Genomic DNA, 26,133 nt, shown 5'->3' on the forward strand with positions numbered 1-26,133 from the left:
TTAAGATTATAAAATCAAGGGATTAGGATCATGCTGTTCAGTGAAGGTCAGAAATTAAATGTGATGGGCTAAGTGTCATTCCCATGGGGCAGAAGTTAATATTTCAAAAGCCATTTCTACCACTGGCAGTTAAGAAATGGTTCATCCATGGTCATTAGCCAAGGTAAGGGGAATCTCACTATCATTACTAAATTTAATGATGATTATTACACTAATCAACCATATTGTTAAATTACTCTGTTGTTCTCCTATAATGTCCCCAAACAGCGATAGTGGATTGATTACTATAAAATAATTCTCATATACAATTGGGAACAAGTCAAGATGGAGAGTCATGGATGAAGGCTTCTTGTGGGAAAAGAATTTGTGGCTGTTTTATGGATAAGAGTGATAATATAGAAGCTTACACTGCATATAATATTCTCCTAAGAATCTGTGACACTGCAGACCTGTTATTAAGTATCATTCACCAATACAAGTTTTTAAATTAAAAAAAATAAACATGCATTATTATAGTTTTACTTTTGTTTTTCATTTCATTGACACACACACACTTTTATATTTTTAGGGGGAAAAATCCATTTGCCAGGTCCTTTTCTTCCTCACCATTTTTGGAACTCTGGATTCCATCTACTATGGATTTTTATTAAGAGAGAAGGCAGTTATTTAAATGTCTCTTTATAGGGTGACTCAGACATATATACCCCATACCATTTTCAAATCTATTTTAAGATGGCAGTATTTTTCAGAGTTATAAAAATACCAAATACTCAAGCTGTTCATTTCTTTAAAGATTGTCCACTTCAGACCCCATCATTTTTCAGATGGGAATTTAAGAACATTTTGAGATAAAATGTGTATCATTTTTATGAAGCAGCACCTCCAAATAAAAGGGCCAAAGCCCAGGTAGGTGAAACAACCTTGGAGGCCGCACAGCTCCTGAGAGGCAAGGGGAGTGAGATGCTGGGGATACGACACCAGGGAGGGAAGGGGCTGAAAGTGTGACATGTGGCTTAGGAAAGGGGCGCATGGTTCCTGTTTTACAAAGGTGTTTTGTATAAGCCTAATATCCGTTAGGCTGACCCAAGTGCATTGGAATCCTGAGGAACAAAAGCATGCCATTCAAAAGTTCACCTTGCAAATTTTATCTTCACAGCCTGCCGTGCTGTGGGGAGGGGGGGCCTGTTAAACCTGGGCTTCTGTGTGTGCTGCGAGGTAGCTTTAGGTTGCGAGTTCTTCTCACTTCTCTCCCCCACCGCACAGACAGAGGTTATACTTCCCATCTACGTTGCCAGGCAAACACTTTAAAGTACTTCTAGAGGAGTCAGGGAGTAGGGAGGATCTTTGATTTAAAGTTCAACATTTACATTTGTAATTTTGACTAATTTCTGTGCTTGCATTAATTAAATTGAAATTGTTTAATTAGAATAAAACTAAAATTGATCATTAAGATTAATTTAACCTGATAGGCTTTGTGTGCCTTTCTAGACAAATATTATGAAATATAGTGATAATGAAGCCGTGAGAGGTATAATTTCACATCTTATAATGATTTTACTCTCTGCCAGTGGTTCTCTCTGGTATCTGGATAGCTCTGAATGGTGCTATTTGTCACATCATTATCATTCAGCTAGGGCCATGCTGTATCTCTCCGTTGGCCTCTCCCCAAATATGTTTTCTTGTCAAAGTCTAAAGATGTACCAGATTCCCTTCACCCCACCCTCCTAATAACATCACCCTTCCCTTTTCTTCCCCCCCTCCCCCACCATCTTCCAGGAAGAGTATTTGCTTGGTTCTTCCCCTGGGCCTTGCATCACAACGACCTTTGTGAACCAAGAACTGCTGAATGACACTCCTTATGGGATTCACTAATGCTCCTCAGCCTCGAGGTCAGCTGTCAAGTCTGGATTTTTCCCTTGCACCCTTTACTGGATGCTTGCTTTGAATAAGAACCAGATACAGAATTGAGCTCTTAGTAAAATGAGGGACTGCAAGCACTGAGTAACTAACTCTAACAGAGCGGGAGAGAGAAGGCAGCCCCTCCAAGTGCCTGATTTGCTTCCAGGAAATAGCTCGCCTTCTTCATCCTGTGCCTTCCGTGTAGTTCCATCCAGAGAGCATGTTTCCATATTTGGTACCCTCTGTTTCTTAAAGAAAATTGTAGAAGGATGAGGCTACTGTTTTACCATGAGATTCAGCATAAATTAAATAACATTAGATCTGCATTTACCTGCCCACACATGAATGAATATAAAACTTTTTTTTTAATCCTAAGGATATTTTTTCCATTGATTTTTTTTTTTTTTAGAGAGAATAGAAAGGGGGGGAACATCAGTGTGAGAGAGACACATCGATTGGTTGCCTCCTGCACACACCCAACCAGGGTGGAGACTGAGCCTGCAACCCAGGTACGTGCCTTTGACCAGAATCGAACCCATGACCCCTTAGTCTACAGGCCTATGCTCTAACCACTGAGCTGCCAGCCAGAGTGAACATAAAGTCAACTATCAAGTCAACTATCAAGTTTTTCATTCTTTAAAACAATTAAGATCCACAAGGATAAATTAAGCCCTTGAGAAAATTTGCAAACCATTTGAGTTTCAGATTTCTCCCATCCACCATTTTGCCAGAGTTGCTTTAAAAACAACAAAGTAATATTGGTTGTTGTGTTTGTTTCCTCTAGCAATCCTTAACAGCAGAGGTCCAGAAGACAGTGGGGAATCAGTCAAAATGAAACAGATATTTATGAAAAAGAAGGAAGAGAAATAAAAACTAGACAAAAGAAAACACACATGATTCTCAGTAATTGAGGGTTGAGTGACCTATGGTATCACAGAGACTATCTCACATGCAAATTATCATCTTTCTGTAAATTGGCCAATCATTCCTGCCCCAAAAGCCGAGAAACTCTTAGACTTGTGAGCCCTGATTCCACTCAATCACCATAAGTAAACTGCTGCCTAAAAAGAAACTAATTTTACCATCCATTTCCACAGAATATCATCTGAATGAATTCCACTTTTATTCATGTTCCTATCCGGTAGAAGCAGCTTCCTGTTTTCATAGCCAAGGGTTGTATTCGAAAGCATATTCACATTTAATTTGGTTTTAGAAAAACCTGAGTGGTGTTCAGCATTTGAGCTAGGCTAAGTTCAAGGGCTTCAAAGAAAAGAGTATATAGCCAGCATACTCATGCCATGATTGTACTTATCCGAGAAAAATGACTGCCCATTATTGCACTAAGCCAAGAAGGGACCATAGTGAGCAAGATGAAGTTTTTGTCTTCCCCATGTCAGAAAAAAAATTTTTTTAAAAAAGCACAGGCCCTGGCTGGTGGCTCAGTTAGTTGGAGTGTCGTCCCATACACCAAAAGGTTACAGGTTCGATTCCCAGTCAGGGCACACACCTAGGTTGTGGGTTTCATCCTCAGTCAGGATGGGTACAGGAGGCAACTGATCAAAGTTTCTCTCTCACATCCATGTTCTCTCTCTCTCTCTCTCTCTCTCTCTCTCTCCTCTCACTCTCTAAAAATCTATAAAAACATATTCTCAGGTGAGAATTAAAAATAATAAATGAAAGTTTTAAAAGCATCAGTACTGTCTAGTAATGAGATAAAACACTTTCATATATTATTTCATTTCATCCTCAAAACAACCCTGCTGGGAAGGTGGTCTCAATCCTGTCCTGTCAGAGGCACAATTCACATGGACTCTGTCCGTCCACCCGGAGGCGGGCAGTTTCTTTTCTGGACCCCACAGCAGGCCTTACTCTTGAATTGTTGATCTGACGCACCACACCTGCTTCTCAGGGATGCAGCAGCTCCAGCTGGGGTGCTGGGACGGCACACCTGCAGTTTGGCCAGGTGTGCTCATTGGCCAGGAAAGTGCTCCAGTGTAGAGATGCTATAAAGTACCTCTTCAGTGTTGGACCATCGGTTTATCACTGCTGTGCCCACTTTCTTGCTTGATAATCTCAGAGAAGCTGAGTGGCAGAGTCCATGGCACTGTTACTCCAGATTTCTTTCCATCTCTGTCCACAAAGACCATTCCTGCTTTCTCCCAACTCCTGGACCCTTGCTTAACAAGGGGATTGAGTCTTAACCAGGAAATCAGCTCTCTCCAGACTGGGTCCCTACTTCAGTTCTTTCTGGTCTTAAACCCAAAATATCCATTTCTTCCTCTGTAGTGTACCTTTAGTGGCTGGGAAATCCCTGAGATCTTTCTGACCTCAAAAATCCTGTAAGTTTTTTTCATAAACAAAATATGAGATCCCTTTTGAGTTGGAAAAGTTTATCTTCATAGCACTTTTTAAAAAATGTATATATATTGATTTCAGAGAGAGGAAGGGAGAGGGAGAGAGAGTTGAAACATCAGTGATGAGAGAGTCATTGATCAGCTGCCTCCTGGACGCCCCCAACTGGGGATCAAGCTCACAACCCAGGCATGTGCCCTGACAGGGAATTGAACCTCGATCTCCTGGATCCTAGGTCGATGCTCAACTGCTGAGCTATGCCAGCCAAGCTCGTAGCACTTTTTAACTGAATTTTCAAGGCAGAAAAACAGTGTAAGCAAACTCTAGTTTTTATATTTGAAAAGAATTAATATGCAGTGACTATTTGCACAAAGAGCTGAAAACGACTGCAAAGAAATTTGAAGTCACGGCTGTGGGATTCTAGAACAGACATCTAGAATCTGTTGCTCTCTTTTTAACTGGAATGTTGACTTTCAAGCCTTATAGGGAAAATTAAGAAGATACAGTTCTCTTGGCCCCTGCTTTGTCTTTCTTTCTCTCTTTCTTTGACTTTATATCTGAGGGAACGTTTAATACTAACTAAAGCTTGGTGCTGCCCAGCCTTTGAGTCTGAAATGCCTGAGAAAGCAGCACGGATTCCAACTGTAAAACATTCCTTCACCAAGCCTTGGAAACTAGCACACTGAGGCCGGCAGAGTTCAGAAGGAGCACATGTAAATGAGACTCAGTCATAAACTCCTAAGGAGTGTTTTATTTAGTTTAAACCTCAACTTGAACTTGTAAACGTGTTCCTGGAGAACAACACAGGAAGACTGATGCGGTAGAACAGGAAGGCATATTTTAGCTCAGATAATTCACTTCTTTAAAAGGGAGAAAAACCTTTAAATAAGTATGTGTTTAACTGAAGCGCCTTTAGGATAGCACAAGGTGACAATCTGCAAGATTCTTGTGATTGCAGAACCAGAATGAAAGTTGATGTATTTCATTTGATCTTACACCAGGATCTCCTATCCATAGGGTGACTTAACAAGAGAAAGGGATATTTAAAGAGCCAATGAACGCCTAACAGTCATCCAGTCTGTAATTGGTTTCATTAAAACATATGAGAGAGGTGTGTAACTTCCAAATTAGATCTGTGTGAGTTTAGAGTTTGTTCCTAAGTCTCAGTTACTGGGAGAGCACTACCAAGTGGGATTTATCTGAAAATAAGTAACTGATTTTGTTTGCATGCTTGATTTTATAAAACACATTCTTCTTCATCATCTTTTTAAAATCCTCACCAGAGGATATGCTTATTGATTTTAGAGAGAAGGGAAGAGAGAGAGACAGAGAAACATCAAGGAGAGAGAACATCGATTGGTTGCCTTCTGTACATACCTTGACTGGGGATCAAACCGGAAACCTGGGTATGTGCTCTGACCAGGAATCAAACCCACAGCCTTTCTGTGTGTGGGAATGACACTCCAACCAACTGAGCCCCATTGGCTAGGGCTGCTATTACCTCTGTCCAAGAAGCGTAGATTCCTGACAGGGAAACCAAGTAGCTCTGCGGATCACGTATGTTATGAACATGTCCGAATCATTGGTCAGACCCTTCTCATTGTCTATTCATGCTATGGGGTCTTCACCTTGGTACAACTCCCCACCCAGCCCTACCAGGCAGCTTCCCACTTACCTCCCTGGGAAATACTCAGGAAGAATCTAATTGTTTGTAGTAATGAGTATTGCTTAGTTTTAAATTTAATCTACAAATTTAGAAGGAAATAAATCCAAACATAAAAAGCTTTGGCTGTTTCAGCATTAAAAAAAAAGCACTGTCATTTGAAACTGCCAACTCCCCCATGTGGGTTTGTTTTGCAAGTCACGTCTTAACAACGATGAGTTTTATTGCCGTAAAACCCTAAATCCTGCCACATTTTCAGAAGGAGGAGGGCATTGTTCACTGGTCCCTGGTTTGTACTTTGCGGATGTCGCATAGAGTTTTGACAGGGCTCAGGGAAATCATTCCATTTTTAGCCAGGGTAGTGGGTTCAGACCCTAACCCCGTCCCATGATATCCAGATCACATCAGTGCTGCCCTGCTTTACACCAATATTTCAAAGTTTTGTCTTTTGATATTTATTTCCTCCCCCAAATGCTGTAATAACCGATATACTGAGGCCTGTTTTGAAGATAAGTTCAGTTGGACTCCTGAAGTGATACAGGCTGGAATCGAGGCCTCTGACTTGTTCCACGGTCAAGCTCACTGTAACCTCAGTGAGGGATGTGAACGGTTTTACCCCTGCCAATGTCACATCTGCCAGACAGGTAGTGAAAGCACAGAAATGGGGCCTTTGTGCCACATATCAGAGCAGCCTTGTGGGGTGCCTAACTAAGTCCCCCAGCCTGCCAGTGACCAAGCCCACATTTGAACCAGGGCACACCGACTCACAGCCCAGGACTGAGTTGAGCGTCTAGTCCAACTGTATATTCTCTCTTCTTGCATGAATCTGAAAAGTAAGATGCTACAGCTTCCTCCACATTTTGCCTCCAGGCCTCGTTTCTTTGGCTCCGGACAGGCACCTTCGAGTCCAGCTGCTAAGCTGCTCTTCATGGTTGCAGTTGAGTGCGTGCTTCTTCCCCTCGTTTCTTAATCCGGTGAACGGAGGAGGAAGGACTATTGGTTTGTGTGGCCTTTGAGAGAGCAGGAGTCTGTCCTAATTTCTGTGGGGGTGGGGGGCTCAGACACAGGTGGAGAGGGAGACTGGCTTGAGGGGTGGGAGAAGGCAGGAAATGGGACTGGAAAGGGCGGGAGGAAGGACCTGGGACAGCGAACAGAGGAGGGTTAAAGGGTAAAAGGCAAAGACCTGTGTTCAGGGCCCTGCAAGGAGGCACCAGCTGGGGCAGAGATGTCCAGAGGTGCCAGATGCCATCCAGTACCTAAAGGGCTCCTTGGCTGAAAAGGTTAGTTTGGGAATTCGTTTCTGGCAAAGTTCCAGATCTATCATTTCATTCCAGGATGTCTCTGAGAGAATTTTTGAAAGAACTGGGCTTTTCACTTCAATATTATCTTTCCCCTTACTTGACTTCATCTACCTGTACAATCTGAACATTAAATCTGCATGATAGATTTGCTGTGAACCCGAGTCATGTTTGGAAAGAGCTTTGCAGCACTGGGGGAAGAGCAGGAGTAGGGAAGCCGTCGGTGGAATGATTATTATACTGTGGCCACGCTTTGCTGAGCTTCAGCCTCCACTCCCACGCCTCTCTTTTTAGACAAGAAAGGTTACCTCCCTGGGCCACCGTTGGGCCAGCCCCAAGTGTGACTGTTTGTACTTGTTCGACAACAGGCTTTTAATTAAAATTGGAATCTGATGTGTAGAAAGTATACTTTTTTTTTTTTTCATTTCATAGCTCCCCAGGAAATCATACTCTTTTCCTCCCCTACTCCCCTCAACTCTCCCAGCTGCCAAAAAAGAAAAGAAAGAGAAAGAAGAGAGAAGGAAGGAAGGAAGGAAGGAAGGAAGGAAGGAAGGAAGGAAGGAAGGAAGGAAGGAAGGAAGGAGGAAGGAAGACTAGGAGAAAGATTATTTTAATGTTGAAAATCAAAACTTACAAAGGTCTAGGCTGCCTTCTTTATTTTTGCCTTTGGGGCAGACATTGGCCAATAATAAAGCCTGTATTATATCTTCAGACCAGAGCCAGCTTTTTTATGGCTAATTTCCCATATGGAAAAGGGTTGTCCCATTTCAGGGCATTAAAATACAGCACTTAATGAATCTGTAACTAAAATCTTTCATCTTACCTTTTGTGCAATAAAAGAGGTTACCTGATACCTTCCGATATTTGGTTGGACTTTGTGGAATCAAAAACTAGAAAAAAAAACAAATAATAAACACAAGGCCCTAGCTGGAAAACAAACCTTGAAAACCCCTGGTCACAGTGTTTCCACAGCAGAGCCACAGTGCACGGTCTGGGCTGCACCTGGGGAATCCGGCAGTGCCATCGTGGCCAAGCAGATAGGACTGTAGACGATTTCATCGGTCCCTGTCCCCTTAATCTCCGTGCTGCACCTCAGATCTCAAGCAGCTTCCGTGGCGCGGGCTCACTTTAATGGATAGAATCTATTTTTTCATGAAAAAGCAGGAAATAAGCTGTCTCTTTCATAAAAAGATTTACAAAATGTAATCATTGTTGAAATACTCCCTTTGAACTGCCGTGTCCACGGGGGTCTCCGGCTCCCAGAGCCCTGCTTCATTAGAACCCCTCACCAGCGGCTCCAGAAGGCAGGTACACTGGTGGTGCCCGCTTTGATGTCTTGAATGAATGAAAGAAAAGCACAATAAAAAAGAGCTGTTGATCAAGCATAAAATACTCTTTAAGCTGACAGAATAGCAGCGTTAACACACCCTAAGCTGCTTTTAGTTTTTCCCTTTTTCTCCTCACATTTTCCTGTGCTTTGTGTACAGTGGGGGTTTGTATTTTATAAGAAGTCTCTGATCTATGTAGTATGCCATTCACTAACAAAAACCAAAATAGGATTGTTTCTGTCCCACTTGGTTGCCTGACTACTCCCCCTCCCTCCCCCGCCCCCCCCATTCCCAAGGCGTGCAGTTTAGCCTTGCAAGGCAAGGGCCCAAATGCCTTTCATAAACTCGAGCCAATTCCTTTTGTGTGGTTGGTTTCGCCGCTCTGATTTTAATACCGCAATTAAAGACAGATTTTTATTTTCTCAAGAACTTTCTCTTGCCACTGGGGAGATGGAACTGACGCAGCTGCTACTTTTAACTAAGAAATTATATCATTAAGTAAGAGAAAGCCACCTTGTCGAGCAATTACTTTCCAAAGGAACTGGCCGTCCTTGGATCTCATGTGGACCATCGGCCCTGTGCACATTTGATAGTAGGAAAATCCATCCACCCTGGCTCTGTGGTTTTTGCTACTTACCTCTATCTAGGCATTAGCTCACTGAATCCCCATAAAACCTGATAAAGTTGTTACCTCCATTTCACTGAGTCTAAAACTGAGACACAGACGTGCTAACTAACTTGCCTAGGATCACTTAGGAACTAGTACACAACAGTGTACTAGTTAAATGATGGAATTCTGTTAACTGGAACTCCAGAGCCCTAGCTTTTACCACTATGCATACAGCCCTCCAGCAGGTCTGCAGAGCAAGGGTGAATGAGCCAGTGAGCAATTTTTAATTCAGAAGTCTTCAGTTTACATTAGATGAATATATAAAGGGAGACCCAAAAAAATGTGCTTGATGGATGGTGAGGCCTACACTAGGGTAAGTTGGAATACAATGAAAGAGTCAGACTTTGAAACAAGTCAGAGTAATTGGATTGTGTATGTGCTCTCAAGGTTTGGAGGTGCTGGATGGCTTATTGGGTAAAAATATTAGTGTTTTCCCATCTTGAGGTTTGAACCAAACGGAGGTCTTGGCCGGGAGCAGCACGGTCACTCTCCAGGGAGCGGTGGTTTGGACAACTCCTCTGTGCTTGTAGAAAGTAGGCAGCAGGCCATGTTACAAAACTATCGCACATGCTACTGACGCAGTTGGCCGCAGTTGGCCCTGTTGCAACAGTTCTTCAGTCAGAGCTGCCTGGGGTGCCTCGTGGAAACCTGTGTTTTGTTCAGGGAGACATGGACATGTCGCATGAGCATGGATGTGGCACAGTAGTGCCTGAAATCAGCCATCTGAAGGCCTTGTGGGGTAACTGCACCAGGCTCAGGAGTCCTGGAGACAGTGTGTTTCTTCCTCCCTTTTTTTATTCAACAGTATTTATTAAGTGCCTACTGTATGCTGGCCACTGGGCAAGACACTGGGGATGCCACATGCAAGAAGATAGTCAGTTTTCTTGAGTAGAAAAACAGGTAATTACAGTTCAGTGACTGTGACAGAGGTAAACCTTAGGACTAAAGGCCTAGAGAAAGGCCCCCTTGGAAGAAGGGACTGCACATCTGAGAAGGCCAGGACTAGCAAGTGTTAACAAAGCCAAGGAGAGGGGCACAGCCATGCCAAGGCCCAGCAGGGAGAAGGCATTTGGCTTCGGGGGATCTGGAAGAAGTTTAAAACAGTGCAAGTGTTGAGTACAAGCGGTGAAAAGATAAGGCCACAAAGGTAAGCCTGGCCAATCACAGCCCATTAACGTTTTAATAGTTTCCTGTACAATAAACAAGTCTTGGTTTAGCGTTATTGAAAACGGGCTTTCTTTAATTAACAAAATCAGACAAGAAAAATGACTGCAGAGATCAAAGCCTGTGGCTGGCAATACCAATAACTGACACCTGTGTACAGCATGTCACCTTTTTAAGAAGAAACCAGTATAAAAAAAACCTCTTTCCTCTCCTGTAATGCAGAATGGTCCTCACAGATATCCTTTGGGCCCAAGGACACACAGCTAGTACAGTCGCACAACTAGTCCATGGAAAAAGTGGGACTCAGTCCTGGGTCCCTCAGACATTGGATGCTCAACCTCATCGGTCAGCATGAGTTTATAAAGACCCCACTGTGAGAAAAGCAGGGTGCCTGGAACCTTGAAGTCTAGAAGTCTAAAATCCAGCACCCTCTTTCCAAACAACTCCTTAAGAGCAGGTACCCTATTGTACTCATCATATCCCCAGACTTTATCACATATAGAGCGCCGAGCATACAGAAGGCTCCTAAAATTTGTTGAATGAGCAGAAATAAATGCTCCAAACTGGTGTATGCTAATGTGAGAAACCGGAAGTGCACTGGAGGCCCTGAACATTTCCATTGTATTGGAAGGGGGCCAGGAGGCTACCAGGCTTTAGGCTGATTTGCCAAGGACAACTCATTTGGACTGAACAGTGGACTTTAGCTCATCCAAACAAGAGCAGGAAGCCAAAAATGACTAACTGGATTCGTGTGATCCAGCAGAGATTGAATCTCCTCAAGAGAGAAGTCAAAATGGTGACCGCCAGGCGCGCAGCACTGGTCAGCAGCACACTGTTCAGTGGCTGACGGAGAGTCAGGCCTGCTGGGGAGTAGGGGCCGAGGCCTCCGGGTGTGAATGTCCTTAAATAACCCACCTTGCCTGGAGAAGAAAGCAAAGTGTCACACCCAGTTCTGGATTCCACATTAACAACCTCCTTCCGCAGTGTTCAACTTTGCCCTTGAGGTCTTTTGTTTAACTTTTTAATTTGAAAAACAGATTCTGCTGGGTCACAGTCTGTCCCGTCGTTGTCGTCCCCCCCCCCCCCCAGCACCCTGTCCTTTTTTTTGGTCAAAGTAAAATATAGCTATCTCAAACAGACTTGTATTTCCTTTTGTTGCTAAAATATACATCCGGCCCTCTGAGTGAAAGGGTTTACAACAGGCCTTTTAAAAAGTTGTTATTCGAATGTTTGTTGTTACTAAGGAGCTGAGTCTTCCTCAGCAACCTCATGACCAAAAGGTGGAAAATAGCCTCAGTTTCCTAATTGCTCTCCATGTGCATAAGAAAGGAAAGTGACCGCCACTGTCAAAGGTACCTACTGCCGTTTCAGGCTTCCTGTTTCGGATGCAGCCAGATAGAATTTGTTTATGGTTCATAAAACCTGACTACTGTGAATATTCCAGAATCCTGGCAGAATGGGATTCGAACTTTCATGGAGCTGTAAATTAAGGGGCGGAAAGTGTGACAAAACTCCTCAGAGAACGAAAAAAAAAGTCGCGCTGCAATGGTTAAATGAAATTTTATAAGCATGTTCAGTGTGGAGCTGTTTTGCATTACATGAGTTGAATACCTTAGAGACGCCACATCTGCAGGCACTTTATTAAATCCTTAGTCAGCACTTTCCAACCTGATGAGATTACTTCTTCATTTGACTGGAGAAAAGGAAAGCTGAGCTCTGGTCCTGGACTGCAGATTTCTTTTGATGTTTCACCTTGAACACCGAGAGAGGACAATTACCCCTTCCCTCCCAGCCAGCACATCCCAAACTATAGAAATTGTGAGTGTAACAGAGTAATTTTGCTTAACTGGAGTCTTTGTGGGAGTATGGATTTATGGACCTCCAAAACAACTGTAGCTGCCTGTTCCCAAGGAAAAAATAGATCAAAGCCCTGTGTTTACTTCCTTAATGTAAATGTATTGAGATAACATCATCCTATATTGTATTGTAATATTGGGACTCACTGCAGATAAGGGACAGAGATTCCTTTGTAGTCCATCTGGATACAGCAGGTTAGGTGAAGGGGCTATAAAGTATGAAGGCAGAAACCATATGAAATCTAAGCTTATGTCAGTAAACGGCTGAAGACAATTTTTTGACTCTCCGTAAATGAATTCTGTTTAATGTGGCAACATTTTCCTAGCGATTTGCTACTCAGCCCCAAAAATTTAACAATCTCAGATTTCTTTCATATTTTTCTTGTATGACCCAAGAGGAAAGTGCTCAGAATGGGTCTTCAAGGAATGTTTGGAAACTTGCACTGCTTGCATAATGAATTTTATAAGAAAATATCACGAGATAAATGGTTTTTTCCAATCATGGAAGTTTATAGAAATTGAGTGGCTTATATAAATGTGCAACTATCACACTCATTATAATAGAATCAGGACTGTCTTCAGCTACAAACTGATCATGAGAAAAGTCTGTGATGTGGGTGAATATTTGTTATTATTATTATTATAACTGTTTATCTGCCATCTCTGCAAATTAATGATTTAATCAGGGACTTCATTTAAAAAAAAAAAAAAATTCTCCATGTGGCTCCCTTAACCGACTGGCTTCCCATTCTGGAAAGCCTTGGTCAAGTAGCTGGGTTAATTGTCGTGAAGATTAGTGTGCTGTTGAAATAAGTACTAATGGTCAAATTACAGGAGTGAACAAGTTTAAGAATAGGTTTTGGTTTGGGCCTGAAAGGGTTAATTAAGTTTTTTTCACGGGTTATTAAAGACCCCCAACCCAAGCCTTCAGGAGTCATATTGACACCCCACCACAGGGCAGCTCGCTCCTCTATTGACATGTTGCTGGTCTGAGCACAATAGCCTTCTGTGTCTGCAAATCATTGCTAAAATCATCTCAAGGAAAAAAAAAAGTTTGAAAGCTTTAACGTTAGACAAAAGCCCAAGAGCTGCAGTGCGCAGCTCAAAAACCCGGAGTCAGCAACTTCTATTGATTAAAAACTAACCTTTAAAGTAACTCTGAGAGTGTGTGGTTAGCATTTAAATTTAAACATGCCATGAGTTGATTTGTGTTACTGAATACCAACTCCAAAGGAGTAACATTCACATCGCTTTTTTTTTCTAATTCCCTTAAGCAGCTAAAGTATTTCATGAAATGTCAATAGGGCAAAAAGAAAAGGGGGCGGGGGGCAATGCTGGGCCTTGTAGTTTTCTTTCCCATGCAAATATTCACCCCCCAAAGGAAAAGTGTGGAGAGTGAAACACAATAATTAGTCCTTTGTCTAACTTTCCCAAGTGCCAGAGAAAGACAGATTAATTAAATATACAACAGTGTTGGTTTTTGGAGTGGGGGTCTTGCTTGCTGTGTAGGTCATAAATTAGGCAGAATAAATACTTCAATGTGTTTGCAGTGGGCCTGCTACGTCAGAGCCACTGGAAGGTTGGTGGGAGGAGAGCAGAGGGTTTCTTGCTAATGATAGTCACGTCTGGGTCTGTCTGGTTGCTCTTAGCAACCAGACATGATGTAACACCAGGATGAACTTGAACTTGGGGGACTTGAAAAGAGAACAATAGACCAGAGCAATCAATAAAGCCTATTTCAGTGAAGGATTACAGAGCTGCTCTGGGGTAACCTTGTCGGCAAGGCACACTGAATAGTAAGATGTGTGAAGAAACTTTTTTTTCCGCTTTGCTTTTTAAGAGAAGTGCAGAGGCACTGCAGATTTTTGTAGTGCACCGAGGTTGCGCCCAGAAACTGTGGTGTGGAAAACTGCTCCCCCTGCTGACTCACTGGGTCCCAGGCGTTGGCCTTAAGAACTACTAATGCAGTATCAGAGTTAAGTCCGGAATTTCACAACTGATTAGAAAGTGTGCGAACAGAAATTGTAAGCATTACTCGCAGTACCCAAAGTTTGAGACTGTTTTGTTAAAGAGAGTTCTCGGCTCTCAGGTGGATAGCAGTCAGCTCTTAGGAGAGCCTACGAAAAGACAGTTTGGAGTTTGCCTCCCTTCTGCTTTCTCGCTCCCTCTCCTTCCTTTTGTCCAGCTAGATTTAGGCCGTGTGCATTTGCCAGGATGATTTCCTTTCAGGACACAAGAGGCTTCATTGTCTTCCTCAAAGCATGTGGTCAGTGAAGTACATCTCAAAGTATACAGGATGAGTGGTTTTTCGGTTTAGGGTTAGGTTTTTTTCAAGTCCTCTGGAAATCAAAGGTGGCTTGTGTGACCAGGAAATTTTATACCAACCTCCACATAGCTATCATTTTGCCATTTATCCTGGGGATCAAATAAGTCCTTACTTTACCTAATTGAATCTCTTGGATATGAATGAGCCTCCATCTGACCAGATCAACCCCAGTGTAACCCTTTCTTGATCCTGTCAATTCAAGAGATTTTAGAAGCATCTGCTTTCACTAGAAGTTGATGATGTTTCTGTGAATAATGATAAATGTAGTGAATTTGACAGGGTATCTCTAGAGAAAAGTTGGCCAAAGCGATGTACTTTTTTATTTCACTTGAGACACTGACTCAGGTATTAAACCGTAATTGGTCACTTTGTTTAGCTAACAGAGAAAGATATGCCAGTATATAAATTGAGGTATAACCAAACTATTGCCCCAAACTAACCACCTAAGATTTATGAAAGGAAATGGTAACTGGGCCCGGCAGGCATAGAGAAGGCTCTAAATAAATGTTGAATGAACAAAAACATGAATGAGGGTTATGCAGTGGTCTCATTTTTTCCCCCTTGGTGCATCATGGTAGCTAATAGGGTGAAATCTTGATACCACTTGATTATTATATGTCATTTTTGAAAACACTATTTTAGACATGTTGAGCTGGAAGGAGTATTTCACATCATTAAATCTACCTTATGCACATATAAGGAAACAGTATAAGAGAGCTGCTGTGACTTGTACCACCTAGGACTCAGTACAGCACTTTTCCCACTTTGCCTTCTTATTCTTGTATCACAGTGTTTTCGATTACAGTTTACTTTCAATATTATTTTGTATTGGCTTCAGGTATATAGCATAGTGGTTAGGCAATCATATACTTACAAAGTGTTCCCATCGATACTTCCAGTACCCACCTGGCACCATACATAGTTATCACAATATTATTGACTATATTCCCTGTGCTGTACTTTACATCCCTGTGACTGTTTTATAACTGCCAATTTGTATTTCTTAACCCCTTCACCTTTTTCACCCAGTCCCCCAAGCCCCCTCCCCGCTGGCAACCCCCAGCCTGCTCTCTATGTCTATGAGTCTGTTTCAATTTTGTTTTTTCATTTATCTTGTTCCTTAGAATGTACATATAAGTGAAATCATATGGTATTTGTCTTTCTGTGACTAACTTATTTCATTGAGCATAATACCCTCTAGGTGCGTCCATGCTGTCACAAGTGGTAAGATCTCATTCTTTTTTATGGCTGAGTAGTATTCCATTGAATATATGTAACACAGCTTTTTATCCACTCGTCTGTTGATGGGCACTGGGATTGCTTCCGTATCTTGGCTGTTGGAGATAGTGCTGCAAAGAACATAGGGGTGCATAAAGGAATTCATTATTCTTATATCACTGGTGATCATCTGTGCCTCTTAAGAGAATGCACCAGTAACATCTTCAGTGCCTGCATCTCATTCAATAGATGTTGTAGAAATCATCAGAGTAGATATTCTCACCACATGAAACCTCTCCCCTTACCCATTCTTCATTCCATCAACTCTTCTTTGTTGGGAACCTTCTATTGCAGGCACTGTACTAGGCACTGAGGATTCCATGAAAAACAAGATGATCCAGTTTCCTGCTCTCCTATAGCTGTCCCCACCAGACTACAAGACCTGTATATGTATTTCAAGTGGACATAAATACTTTATTTTGTAAGACACACTCAGAACATTAGCAAACCCCAGTGACACTGAATTTCAATTTTAGAGGCATAAGATCAGTTTCAGTGTCACAAGATTTACTACTGTTTGCCATTCCTTTACTTTTCTTGGGGAATCCCCCTTTATCCCTAATGTAGATCCTGATTTCACAGTTGGAAGGAAAACTTCTAAATACATTATTTTCTAGATTATACCTCTAACTGTACTTTCCCTTTTCTCTTCCAGTCCTGGTACCTGGGATAAAAGTTGAAGTGTCCCACCATCCACCAGACAGACCACCTGACCCCTTCTCAACTCTGTAACATGGACGCATCCTCAACCCAGCGCGGTTACAACTTCACTGTCAGTGGAAGGGGAGACTCAAATCAACTTGTACATGGAAACAGCGAGCACTATGGTCAAACAGCAAAGGCCATAACCTTTTGGGATTTTTTTTTTTAACTACTTTAGGGACTGTTGTAATTTTCTCATATGGTGCTGGAAATGGCTGGGCTTTGTAACATTTGAAGTGTGTTCGTGGTAGCGTGAGCATGAGGTGGTGTGGCTGGAGGAGGTCTGCCCTTGCTCTGACTCCTGCTGTGGCGCACTTTCCTTACGGAGCCTGGCTGTTTCGCAGTATTTCATGAATTTACCCACATGGGCGTGAGCCTCCCTGAGCGATCAGGAGGCACATGGAGAACTAAGTCTTTTGTAGTAGCTGAGATCTGCAAAATATAACTGACGGGACAGTCAAAGGGCAATGTTTTTCTGTAACATATTGGAAAAAGAGAATGCAGTTATGTTCCTTTGTTCTTTTTTCTTTGAGCTTGGTTTGGTTCGGCAGTCAGCAGTTCAATCTATAACATGGCCCTCAAGGACAGTGAACCCACTCACGTTGCAGAACAATTCCGAAAATGGCAAACTACTACTACTATTCAGTTTTTTAAAAGTTTTGAAATGCTGCACTTACATTAAAAAGAAAAAAAAAGCATTTTTTTCAACAATTTCAACAATGACACACAAATTCACATGGAAATGGGGAAGATGGTCTGTTTTGACAGAAACTGACAGGAATCAATCAAAACAATCGAATTTTGAATTGAGAAAGTGCAATTTCATTGGATAGCTAAATATCTTTGTAAGATAGAGATTGTTGAAAATTCTATTTTTGTTTTTCAAGTCCTTCCACCCCAGGACTCTAAATTATCGGGGTAAAAAACAGCCTTGCAAGAAAAAGGGGAGCTATTTTTGCTTTTTATGTTTTTTATTGTTAAACTTGTATCCCTTTAAAAACTGACGGAAAATTTAAAAAAAAAAAACAAAAAAACAAATCTAATGGTGCTTTTACCACAATATGTTAACTACATTAAATGCTAATTATTTTCTGTTATCAAAGCACATAACTAAAATGAAATCATGGTATCTGTTAATTTCATAAGCTAGAAGTCACTTATAATGGATTATGCCAATTCTGAAAATTTTTACATGTATCCGGCAACATAGGATTTATCAGTTATCAGACACTTCATTGTACCAGAGATTGTCCAGAAATTTAAAGACCTTTGCGCCCCTGAACTGGGCTATGGGGAAAATAATAATAATAATAATAATGAAACCAATACTGACACAAATGCTGGTGCCCATTCAGATCAAGGGTACTTGTTAGGGAAACAAAAAGTTTGCACCCCCAAATGTCCTGTATCTTATGTAAAAAAAACATTTAAAAAAACCAACAAAAAAAATAATAACAAAAAAAAGTGCAAGTGATTTTTCTACCAGACAGTGAAGCACCCCTTTGCTTCCCATGCAACTTCAAGAAGATTTCCTATACTATACATATATATACGTTCTGGTTGGCAAGCCCTGCTGATCAGAGAAAGTCTCTGCATGTTCTAGTGTTAGTAACTAATTTTTATATAGTTAATGTAGGATAAAGTAGAGTGCATTAAGACACAATATTGTAATCCCTACTCTAGGCACTTGCCTTTAAACTATGTTTTCCAGCCCTTCAGAAGGGCTCTACTACTGTCCTATACAATCAAGTAACTGAAATTCTTGGGAAGACACTTTGCTCCTCATCTTTCCCCCCCAAAACAATGTTGTTTTGTTTTGTTTTTTTTCCTTAATTTGCACGAAAACAAAAATTCCATATCAATGTGCCTTGCCCTGGATAGCGATTATTTGTGGAATTGTTGCACATGCTCCTCTATTTGAAAGGGGTTTTTCCCTAGTCAAGCATTTGGAGACACTTTTTGTAAATGTGACTTTTATGTCAGCCATTGTCAGTTTCAACATCTAGAACTAAGTAGAAAGTTAGTTGTTCCGCAGATAGGAGTAGTCTTTATTGTCCTCTGTGGTCAGTGGCAGTGCTATTCTGAGATCTGTAGATGCTTAGAATATCAGTATTTTGGATGTTGCTGCATTTTACAATTTATTTGGAGTCTTCCTTTATTCCCCCCCCAGATATATGAAAATATGCAATACCTGCTTATATCGTGTAGAAAAGCTTAGCGATGATTAATTTTTCTTTTATTTTTTTTATTTGACCAAAGTCGGTGCTGCACTTGACGCAGTGTGTTTTAGGTGTTTGTCTTTGTACTTTTGTTGTGATTTTTGAATGCACGTGCGCAGGAAGGGCTCCTCTTAGAGAAGCAGTCAAACTGTGAAGCACTAAGCTGACCCTGCTTCAAGCAATTTTGTTTTTACAACTGTTCCTTTCACAAGCAAGCCTTAAAAAAAAAAAAAGACAACTTCCTTTTTCTTCAGCTCCCACACCCCATTTTTCTTAGCAGACTGCAGTCAATCCACATTCAATAAAAAGTATATAATGCCCATTTTTATATGCACGTTTTTAAACTTCCAAGTTCTGAAAATTGTTTACTGGTTATCTCTATTTAAGGAAAAAAAAATAAAATAAAACATTTTGGATTTTCATATGTGTCTGATAAGTGGTTGAATAGTCGTTTGGCGCTGTTGTCCGGTGTGGTTGTCAGTATATGGTGTCACTTCCTCTAGCCAGCCAGCATACTTTGCCTTCCCCTAGAGCACTTAGCTGGGCATTACTTTATTATGACATATGTGCACTAAAAAAAAGAAAAAAGGAAAAAAAAAAAGAAAAAAATAGCAGCTTTCAGTGCTTCACAGTGAAGGGAAAAAGCCTAGACAAACATTTTGTCAGAACCTTGCGATAAGCCAAGGTATTACCAGTAAATTGGTTGTATATACAATAAAATTGCACCCTTTTTTTAAAAACAAAACAAACTAAGCAATAGTTTGGGCAGTTTTAGTTGTTTTTAGTGAGCATGTTGTAGTCATGACTGCAAAGAGAGAGAATAAACTGCCCACTCAGAAGATATGTAATTTGTATTGTTGTATAGTTTTATTGATTACACTGATTTATTCTACCCTATTTTATAATGCAGGACTTTTGTAATGTTGTTTAAATGAGGAAAAATTTCTGTCAAATTAGCCTAGTGAAACTTCCAATTGTTCATTATAAAGGCAGCGTTCATAGAATTGCTTTTCTTTCTTTCCCGCCCGCCCCCCTTTGGGAACTGGATTTAAGTTTAAAACTTTCCTGTTTCCTTTTTTTTTTTTTGTAAGTATTTAAATACAGTTATTTTTTTCTCTCAATGGTATAGCATATTCCTATGCTTGAGAAGTGTAGGTCTACTGAAAAACCATTGTAAATGGACGTTACAGGTATGCTGTATTTTTGAAGGTATTTTGTTGTATTAAGTTTGATGAAGCTAAAATTAGGGAACTCTGAACAGATTTGCAGGAAAAAAATGTTTTAAAGGCTTTAAAACATTAGGGAGGCAGTCTAGGGTGGAAATGAACAGGGGTTAAGTATTAAATACACTAAGTTACATTTTTGTTCATGTTTCATTGTCCAGAAAGCAGCAGGAAACTGTAGTTCAGTGGTGATCAAGCAGGAAAAAAGAAACACCAACAGTCCACGTGTTTACCTTCTTAGATTAGAAGCCAAGCGAAATCTGAGGAAGAGCTGGGACCGGGTGTAGACTGACAGACTGAGGGCTCTCAGCATTGGGAGGCCCTGCCCTCGATTCTGAGACACATTGAATTTTTTCTCTTCCGTCAAATGGCATTAAAAATATTGGCAAAGATAAGTTCCTCAAGTCACTCTCCATGTTTTTTCTTTGGGAACTGAAGTCAGAGGCACAAACACTAAATCTTAATCATTTTTCTGTGTGTTTTTTTTGTGTTTTTTTTTGTAGCCCATCCATCTCCCTGCCACTAAAATGCTCCTTTTCAGATCACTCGTGGGCAGAGGCCTCTCCCTGATGCCACTCTGTCCGTCCCAGAGGCTTTTTCTTTCCTATGAGGTTTGAACTCTTCTGTTTCTTCACACCCCGGCACAACAGCTATGTAGTGCCAGCTCCTCCCCACCCCCCTCAGTCAGGTGTGGGCCACTGGGCAAGCTGGCAGGGACACTCCCTGACACCTGTGTTCCTCACTCTCTCACAGTTCAGGGGTAAAGGACTCCAAGCTTTCCAGAGTCATGGCGACAGGCAGCCGGAGCATGCAAATCCCCGGTCAAGAGCTGCTCTTTCCCCTTCCAACCCCTTATTCCCAGATGCTTTGCATTCTGTAGTAACTGTCATGAAGTACTGAAGAGATTTGGATTAAGGAAAACATTTCTTCCTTGTATTTTTTTGGGAGGGGGGTTCTAAGAATGTCATTTAATGTACTTTGCATCATGTCTCTGGAAATCTCTTTTTGTCGGTGGTGGTAGTGGTGGTTTCTCTCTCTCTGTCATCTCTCTCTTTCTCTCTTTCTTTCTCTCTCTCTCTCTCTCTCGTTTTCTATCTCTTTCTTTCCTTCATTTTTTCTTTGTTTCCTGGTAGCAGGCCTCCACAGAACAAATTTAAAACACACTGGCATGGTCATGTAAGGAGAGCTTCAGTGGCACCTCACCTCCTACCCTCCAAGACCTGTCCTTGGACGGTCTCAGAAAGCCACGCTGCCCACCGGCAGAGCTTTCGTTCAAACCGGCTCCCAAGGCCAATTTCGTCCTGAAGTCAATGCATGTATTTACTGTTTGACAGTCAACCCGCTCTGCCTTCTCCACGTCCAAGGCTGTGCATTCGTCTAATTAGTGTCGTGTATGTTTTCCTTTCATTTTTCCCAATTAAAAACAAAAAAGCAGTGGGATGAAAATTGCTTTGATATATAGCAGGTAACATTGACGCTATTCCATAGCACTTAACTGTAGTGAATTCTGCGTCACCAGTTCTGAAATCAATTTAATGTTTCATGCAAATCCATTACATGGTGCTATTACAGGCTGACAACATGATTTACACCAATGTGACAACTCGGGCTCAATTCACTCTGCTTTCCAACAGTGTAAATGCATAGCAGTGTTTATCTGCATGACAACTATGCACTAATCTATCTGAAGAAAAAAAACTATATCAACTTTGGTATCTACTTTCCGTTTACTTCAATCCTTGCCTTTTTGGTCATTGTTATAATGCCAGCTTTAGGACAGAAAGAATTATAAGAAAACCAGCATAATACCTGATATATTAAAATGTAGTGCCTGTGAAATCTGTATTATATTGCTCTTCTGAAGTAAGATTTTTCTACACCGGTAGCCTTCGCTGTCTGTCAGTCAGGACCTTCTGGTATAGGTGATGTAAAATAACCGTACAATATTAATGCATGCTATTCCATAATGCTTAGTGAACTGTATGAATATTACTCAGAGTTATGTTAGTCTTTTTTTCCGACTCGGTTCTTGTCAGCTAGGTTTAAAGGTATTTCACTGAGAACGCAAATTCTGTCTTTTCTTGATTTCGACTGTTTTCAGTATTTTGGAGGTAAACATTTACTTAAATTCAGTATTACTTGTGTTTTTGTTTTTGTTTTCGTTCTTTTGTTTCCTTTTTCTTTCCTAGGGGGACAAGCATGGGTGCTTGATTTCAGAAATCAGTCCCTGGCGAGGCTTTTGTCTAAAAACGAACATTTGAATTTCAAGAACTCTGCTACAAAGACACTCAGAACATTTCCAAGAGAGGGACGTTTTCCTTGACCCTCGACCGAAGCTCTGCTGATCCCGAGCGTTCTCTTAATGGACAGTGTTCAGCCAGGTACCCATGCTTGATCTGTCTTCACACCAGACTTCCTCATGTGAAAAGAAAAAAACAAAAAAAAAATCTTTAAGAAATCACGTGGCTATTTAGTTTCATGCACAGTTGCAATATTTTCTTCAAAAACAAAACTGTACAAACTTTGGGCCCGATTCATAAGAAAAAGAAATTTGCTATTAACACGGGATTTTTTAAATATACTTTTTTGGTCTCAATTTGAAACTACTCTCCAAATTGAATAAATTTCTAAATTTCACCTCATTTTTTTTCCCTAAATGAGCACCCATCTGTGTGTTATGCCCCAAAGGGTTACATAAGGGGACAGGGAAATGGGAAATAGAAACCAGAAAGGCCCAGAAAGATAAGGGTGAGCACCTGCAGTTGAACATGAGCACCGGAGGCAGCAGCGTGGGAGGCTGGGCCTGCTGTGTACCAGGCATCATGAGTTTCACATGTGGACCCCTCACACTGTTAAATTAAAAAAACCTAATTTCCAAAATGTGTCTGGACCACAAGAGTGTATGGTGGGAGTGCCACCTCTAATTCAACCAGAGCCCCTCCATGGTGGAAAATGGTCCCCGGGCCATAGTGTGTGACCTTTTTTTGTATCTCTAGTGGTTCTAACAACAAATGATGTCCATCAAGTTGGGCTGTTTATCCTGCTGTTTCAATGTTCAGCTTCTCAAAATGACAAAAGTGTATTTTTCCCCCTTTGATTCTATTTGGGTTTTTTTTTATTACTATTTTAGTAGTAGTCCATAAATTAGCACTTTTTTTTAATATCTCAACCCACGGTCACAAAGCCACTGGCTCCTTAGGGATGGAGATTTGAGAGCTGCCTGCTCCACTCTTCCTCTGCACAGTGTGGAGGCATTTGGTCCGGTGGAGGCATTTGGTCGTGTCCCCACTGAGATGTGAACTAGACCTAGAGCCAGAGCTTTATCAGGTTCTAGGAGGTCCTTAAGGAAGACTGTCAAAGGCAAGTGCCACTCCTACTCCCCTACAGCCCTGACCTCTTACCCAGAGCAAAGTTTACTGGGGACATTTCCCACCACCCTTGGAAGTCTGTCCATTCAAGATATCTCGGTTTCACATTTCAAATTTGGGGGGAAGGGATTGAGCACTTCCCATAAGAGCTGGGTTGCGAAACTGAACACTCCCGTGTTAATAACTCGGTTTAACATTTGTTTCTATGAGCCGGGCCCCCTGTGCCTCTAGATGACTTGTATTGACTCTCATGGTTAGCCTTTTAGTTTTACTGTGTTCTGTGAAAATTTGTAATTGGTTGAGAATCACTGTGGGCGTCCATTCTTATTCAACTAAATCTCCACAGGTTTTTGAGCTGGTGTGGATTAGTTTAACTCTTGTATTCAACCATTAGTGCTACCACCTTCTCACATTACAATACAATTACTGGAAGCAAGTACTGCATTTCCTATGCAACAAAAAAGGAAAAATAAAAAATTGCTAATGCTATGGAAGCTGTGTCATCATTTTCTTTAAATCATGCCTGGGTGGTGGAGTTTGAGATGGGCATGGATTGGAGATCTTTTGCAACATGGAGTCCGCATCATCAGATACGTCTCACCCTGCACAGAGTTCTGATGGGCAGTGCTGTTGGTTTTTTTCACCTAGTTAGATGAATATGAGACTTTACACTCACCACTGTTTAGTATGTGCCTGATATTTTGTTCTAAGTGCTTTAGATACCCTGTCAGGTGGGCCCAATCAGGAATCAGGAATGGATCCAGTAGGTTTTCCAGCAGGGGGCTCTGATGTAGCCCAGATATGAGATACAACCACCACTCCTGGAGCTGGAGGAACAAAAGGGAAAGGTTGGGTTACCAGAACCTAGGGACTCCAAGGAGGGACCCCATATAGCTGATACCTGGATCTTTACTGAGAGGGGTCACCATGGGGGTGGGGGCACCACCCGGTTGGTACTCAGACCCTGAGAGGTTGTGGGGCAGCTGGTATAGGACCAGGGAGTGGGACAAAGCTGCCAGGATTAGCCCTGAGGAGAGAGGTGTGGTGGGTGCTGGGATGGTTGGAAGAAGCTGGAGGCTGCTGCCTCCCTCCTCTGCTGCTGGCACATTGCAGACAGGAACTGAAACCAGAAAGAAGTCCCTTTTCTCCCTCCCCTCCTACCCAGGCTCCTGGCAGTGTCTCTTCCTGGCCAGATCTAACTTCAGCCACCTGGCAAGGAAGTCTGGAAAATGTAGTGAGAAAACTACTAGCCTCACAGAACGGGGTATAGAAGGATGAGCTTGGAAACCAGAGACAATAAGTAAACGGAACGTATATCTTAACCCATTTATTCTTCACAACCACCCTATGAGATGGATACTGTTTTCATTCCCATTTTACAGGTGAGGAAACTAAGGCAGAGAGAGATTAAATAATTTATCCAAGGTCATACAATGAATAAATGACAGGTGGGCTTCTAATCTAAGGAGTCTGGCTCTAAATTCCATCCAATAATCACTACAATATATTGACTCAATTATTTATTCAGTAAATATTTTTGAGTACCTATTATGTGCCCAAAACTATCCCAAGGGCTAAGGATAGTAGATAAATAATGACTGGGAAACTGTTCTTGTAAAGTATACAGCCTAGTGGGCAAAGCAGTATTATTCAAATAAACGGCAGGGAAGATACGCATGGAGTTGTGATGCGGGCTATAAAGGATCCACATTGCCTTGAAAGCCTGGTGAGACCAGGAGGACAGGTAGAAGTTAACCAGGCAAATGGGCAGGGTGGGGAGCGGTGTGGTGGGGGGAGGAGAATGCCCTGGGCAGAGGGAACAGCCTGTACAGAGCCTGTAGCAGCACGGAGCTGGCCACCTGTGCGGAGTGAGAAGGCCTGTTTGAATGAAGAGGAAAAGGGAGGAAATATGATTCAAGGTGAAGCTTGACATTTAGGGCTGCAGGGCCTTGCAGCATATTAGGGACTTTTTCCTACCCCTGAGAGCATCAGGAAACATGTATCAGTCAGATTAGGCTAGACCTATGCTGTGACACAAGCCTAAAATCTTCGCAGCTCACAATAATAAAGGTTTACATGTTATTTTGCATGGCTGGAGCCTCTATACAGAATCTCCTTATTCTAGGACCCAGGGTGAAAAGCAGCTACCACTGGACCATTGCTGGATGGGAAACGAACATGGCAAAGCAGGCACTGGTATTTAACAGTTCCTTCTGGGATGGACCCCCCCCCTTTCTGCTCAGAGCACACCCCATGTCCATGCCTTGATTCAACGGGACCAGGAAGGATAACCCTCCCTGGGGGAAGGCTCGAGAACATCATTACAGATTCGCCTGAGGAAAGGAGGCAAGGGTGTGCAGTGCAGGGATGGGCTGATGTGGAAGGCCAGTGAGAATGCTCCTGCAGCAGAGGACGTGCGCCTGGGCCGCGGGCCATGATGGGGTGAGAGAGCTGGCAGATCAGAAAGATTAATTAGGGTATTAATAGCTACTGTATATTGAGCTCTTTCATGTGCCAAGTGCTATAGGTGATTTATGCCATTAAACATAATATGTTCTCTCATTAGTACAGCTCTCAAGAAGCTAGTCAGTCCTCAAAACCCATTTCTGACCTAAGTGAACAGAGCAATTTCACACAACCATGCTTCAGAATTTAAGTTAGAATCTGTTGGTACCTTTCTGTTACTACTCTGGCCAATAGTACTATTTGGAGTTAAGAAACCAGGATGACAGGCAAGACCACTCCTTCATTGGCATATTCTAGAACAGGTCATGTGTAGGCACAGGG

The 26,133-nt window shown here is 41.8% G+C and overlaps 1 protein-coding gene across 5 annotated transcripts in view; it reads left to right on the forward strand.

The window, feature by feature from the left end:
• NFIA (nuclear factor I A) overlaps positions 1-23,832 on the forward strand; it is a gene marked incomplete at its 3' end in the record, with an annotated part of 352,385 nt that extends 328,553 nt beyond the window's left edge. For all 5 annotated transcript variants that reach the window (XM_081144016.1, XM_081144015.1, XM_081144019.1 and 2 more), the window contains one exon: positions 16,490-23,832. In XM_081144016.1, coding sequence (XP_081000142.1) covers positions 16,490-16,507 — 18 coding nt within the window. The remainder of the gene's footprint in view (positions 1-16,489) is intronic.
• Between the last annotated feature and the right edge of the window lie 2,301 nt (positions 23,833-26,133).

Source organism: Miniopterus schreibersii, assembly GCF_964146895.1.
Source record: "Miniopterus schreibersii genome assembly, chromosome: 8".
In the NCBI taxonomy this organism is placed as follows: Eukaryota; Metazoa; Chordata; class Mammalia; order Chiroptera; family Miniopteridae; genus Miniopterus; species Miniopterus schreibersii.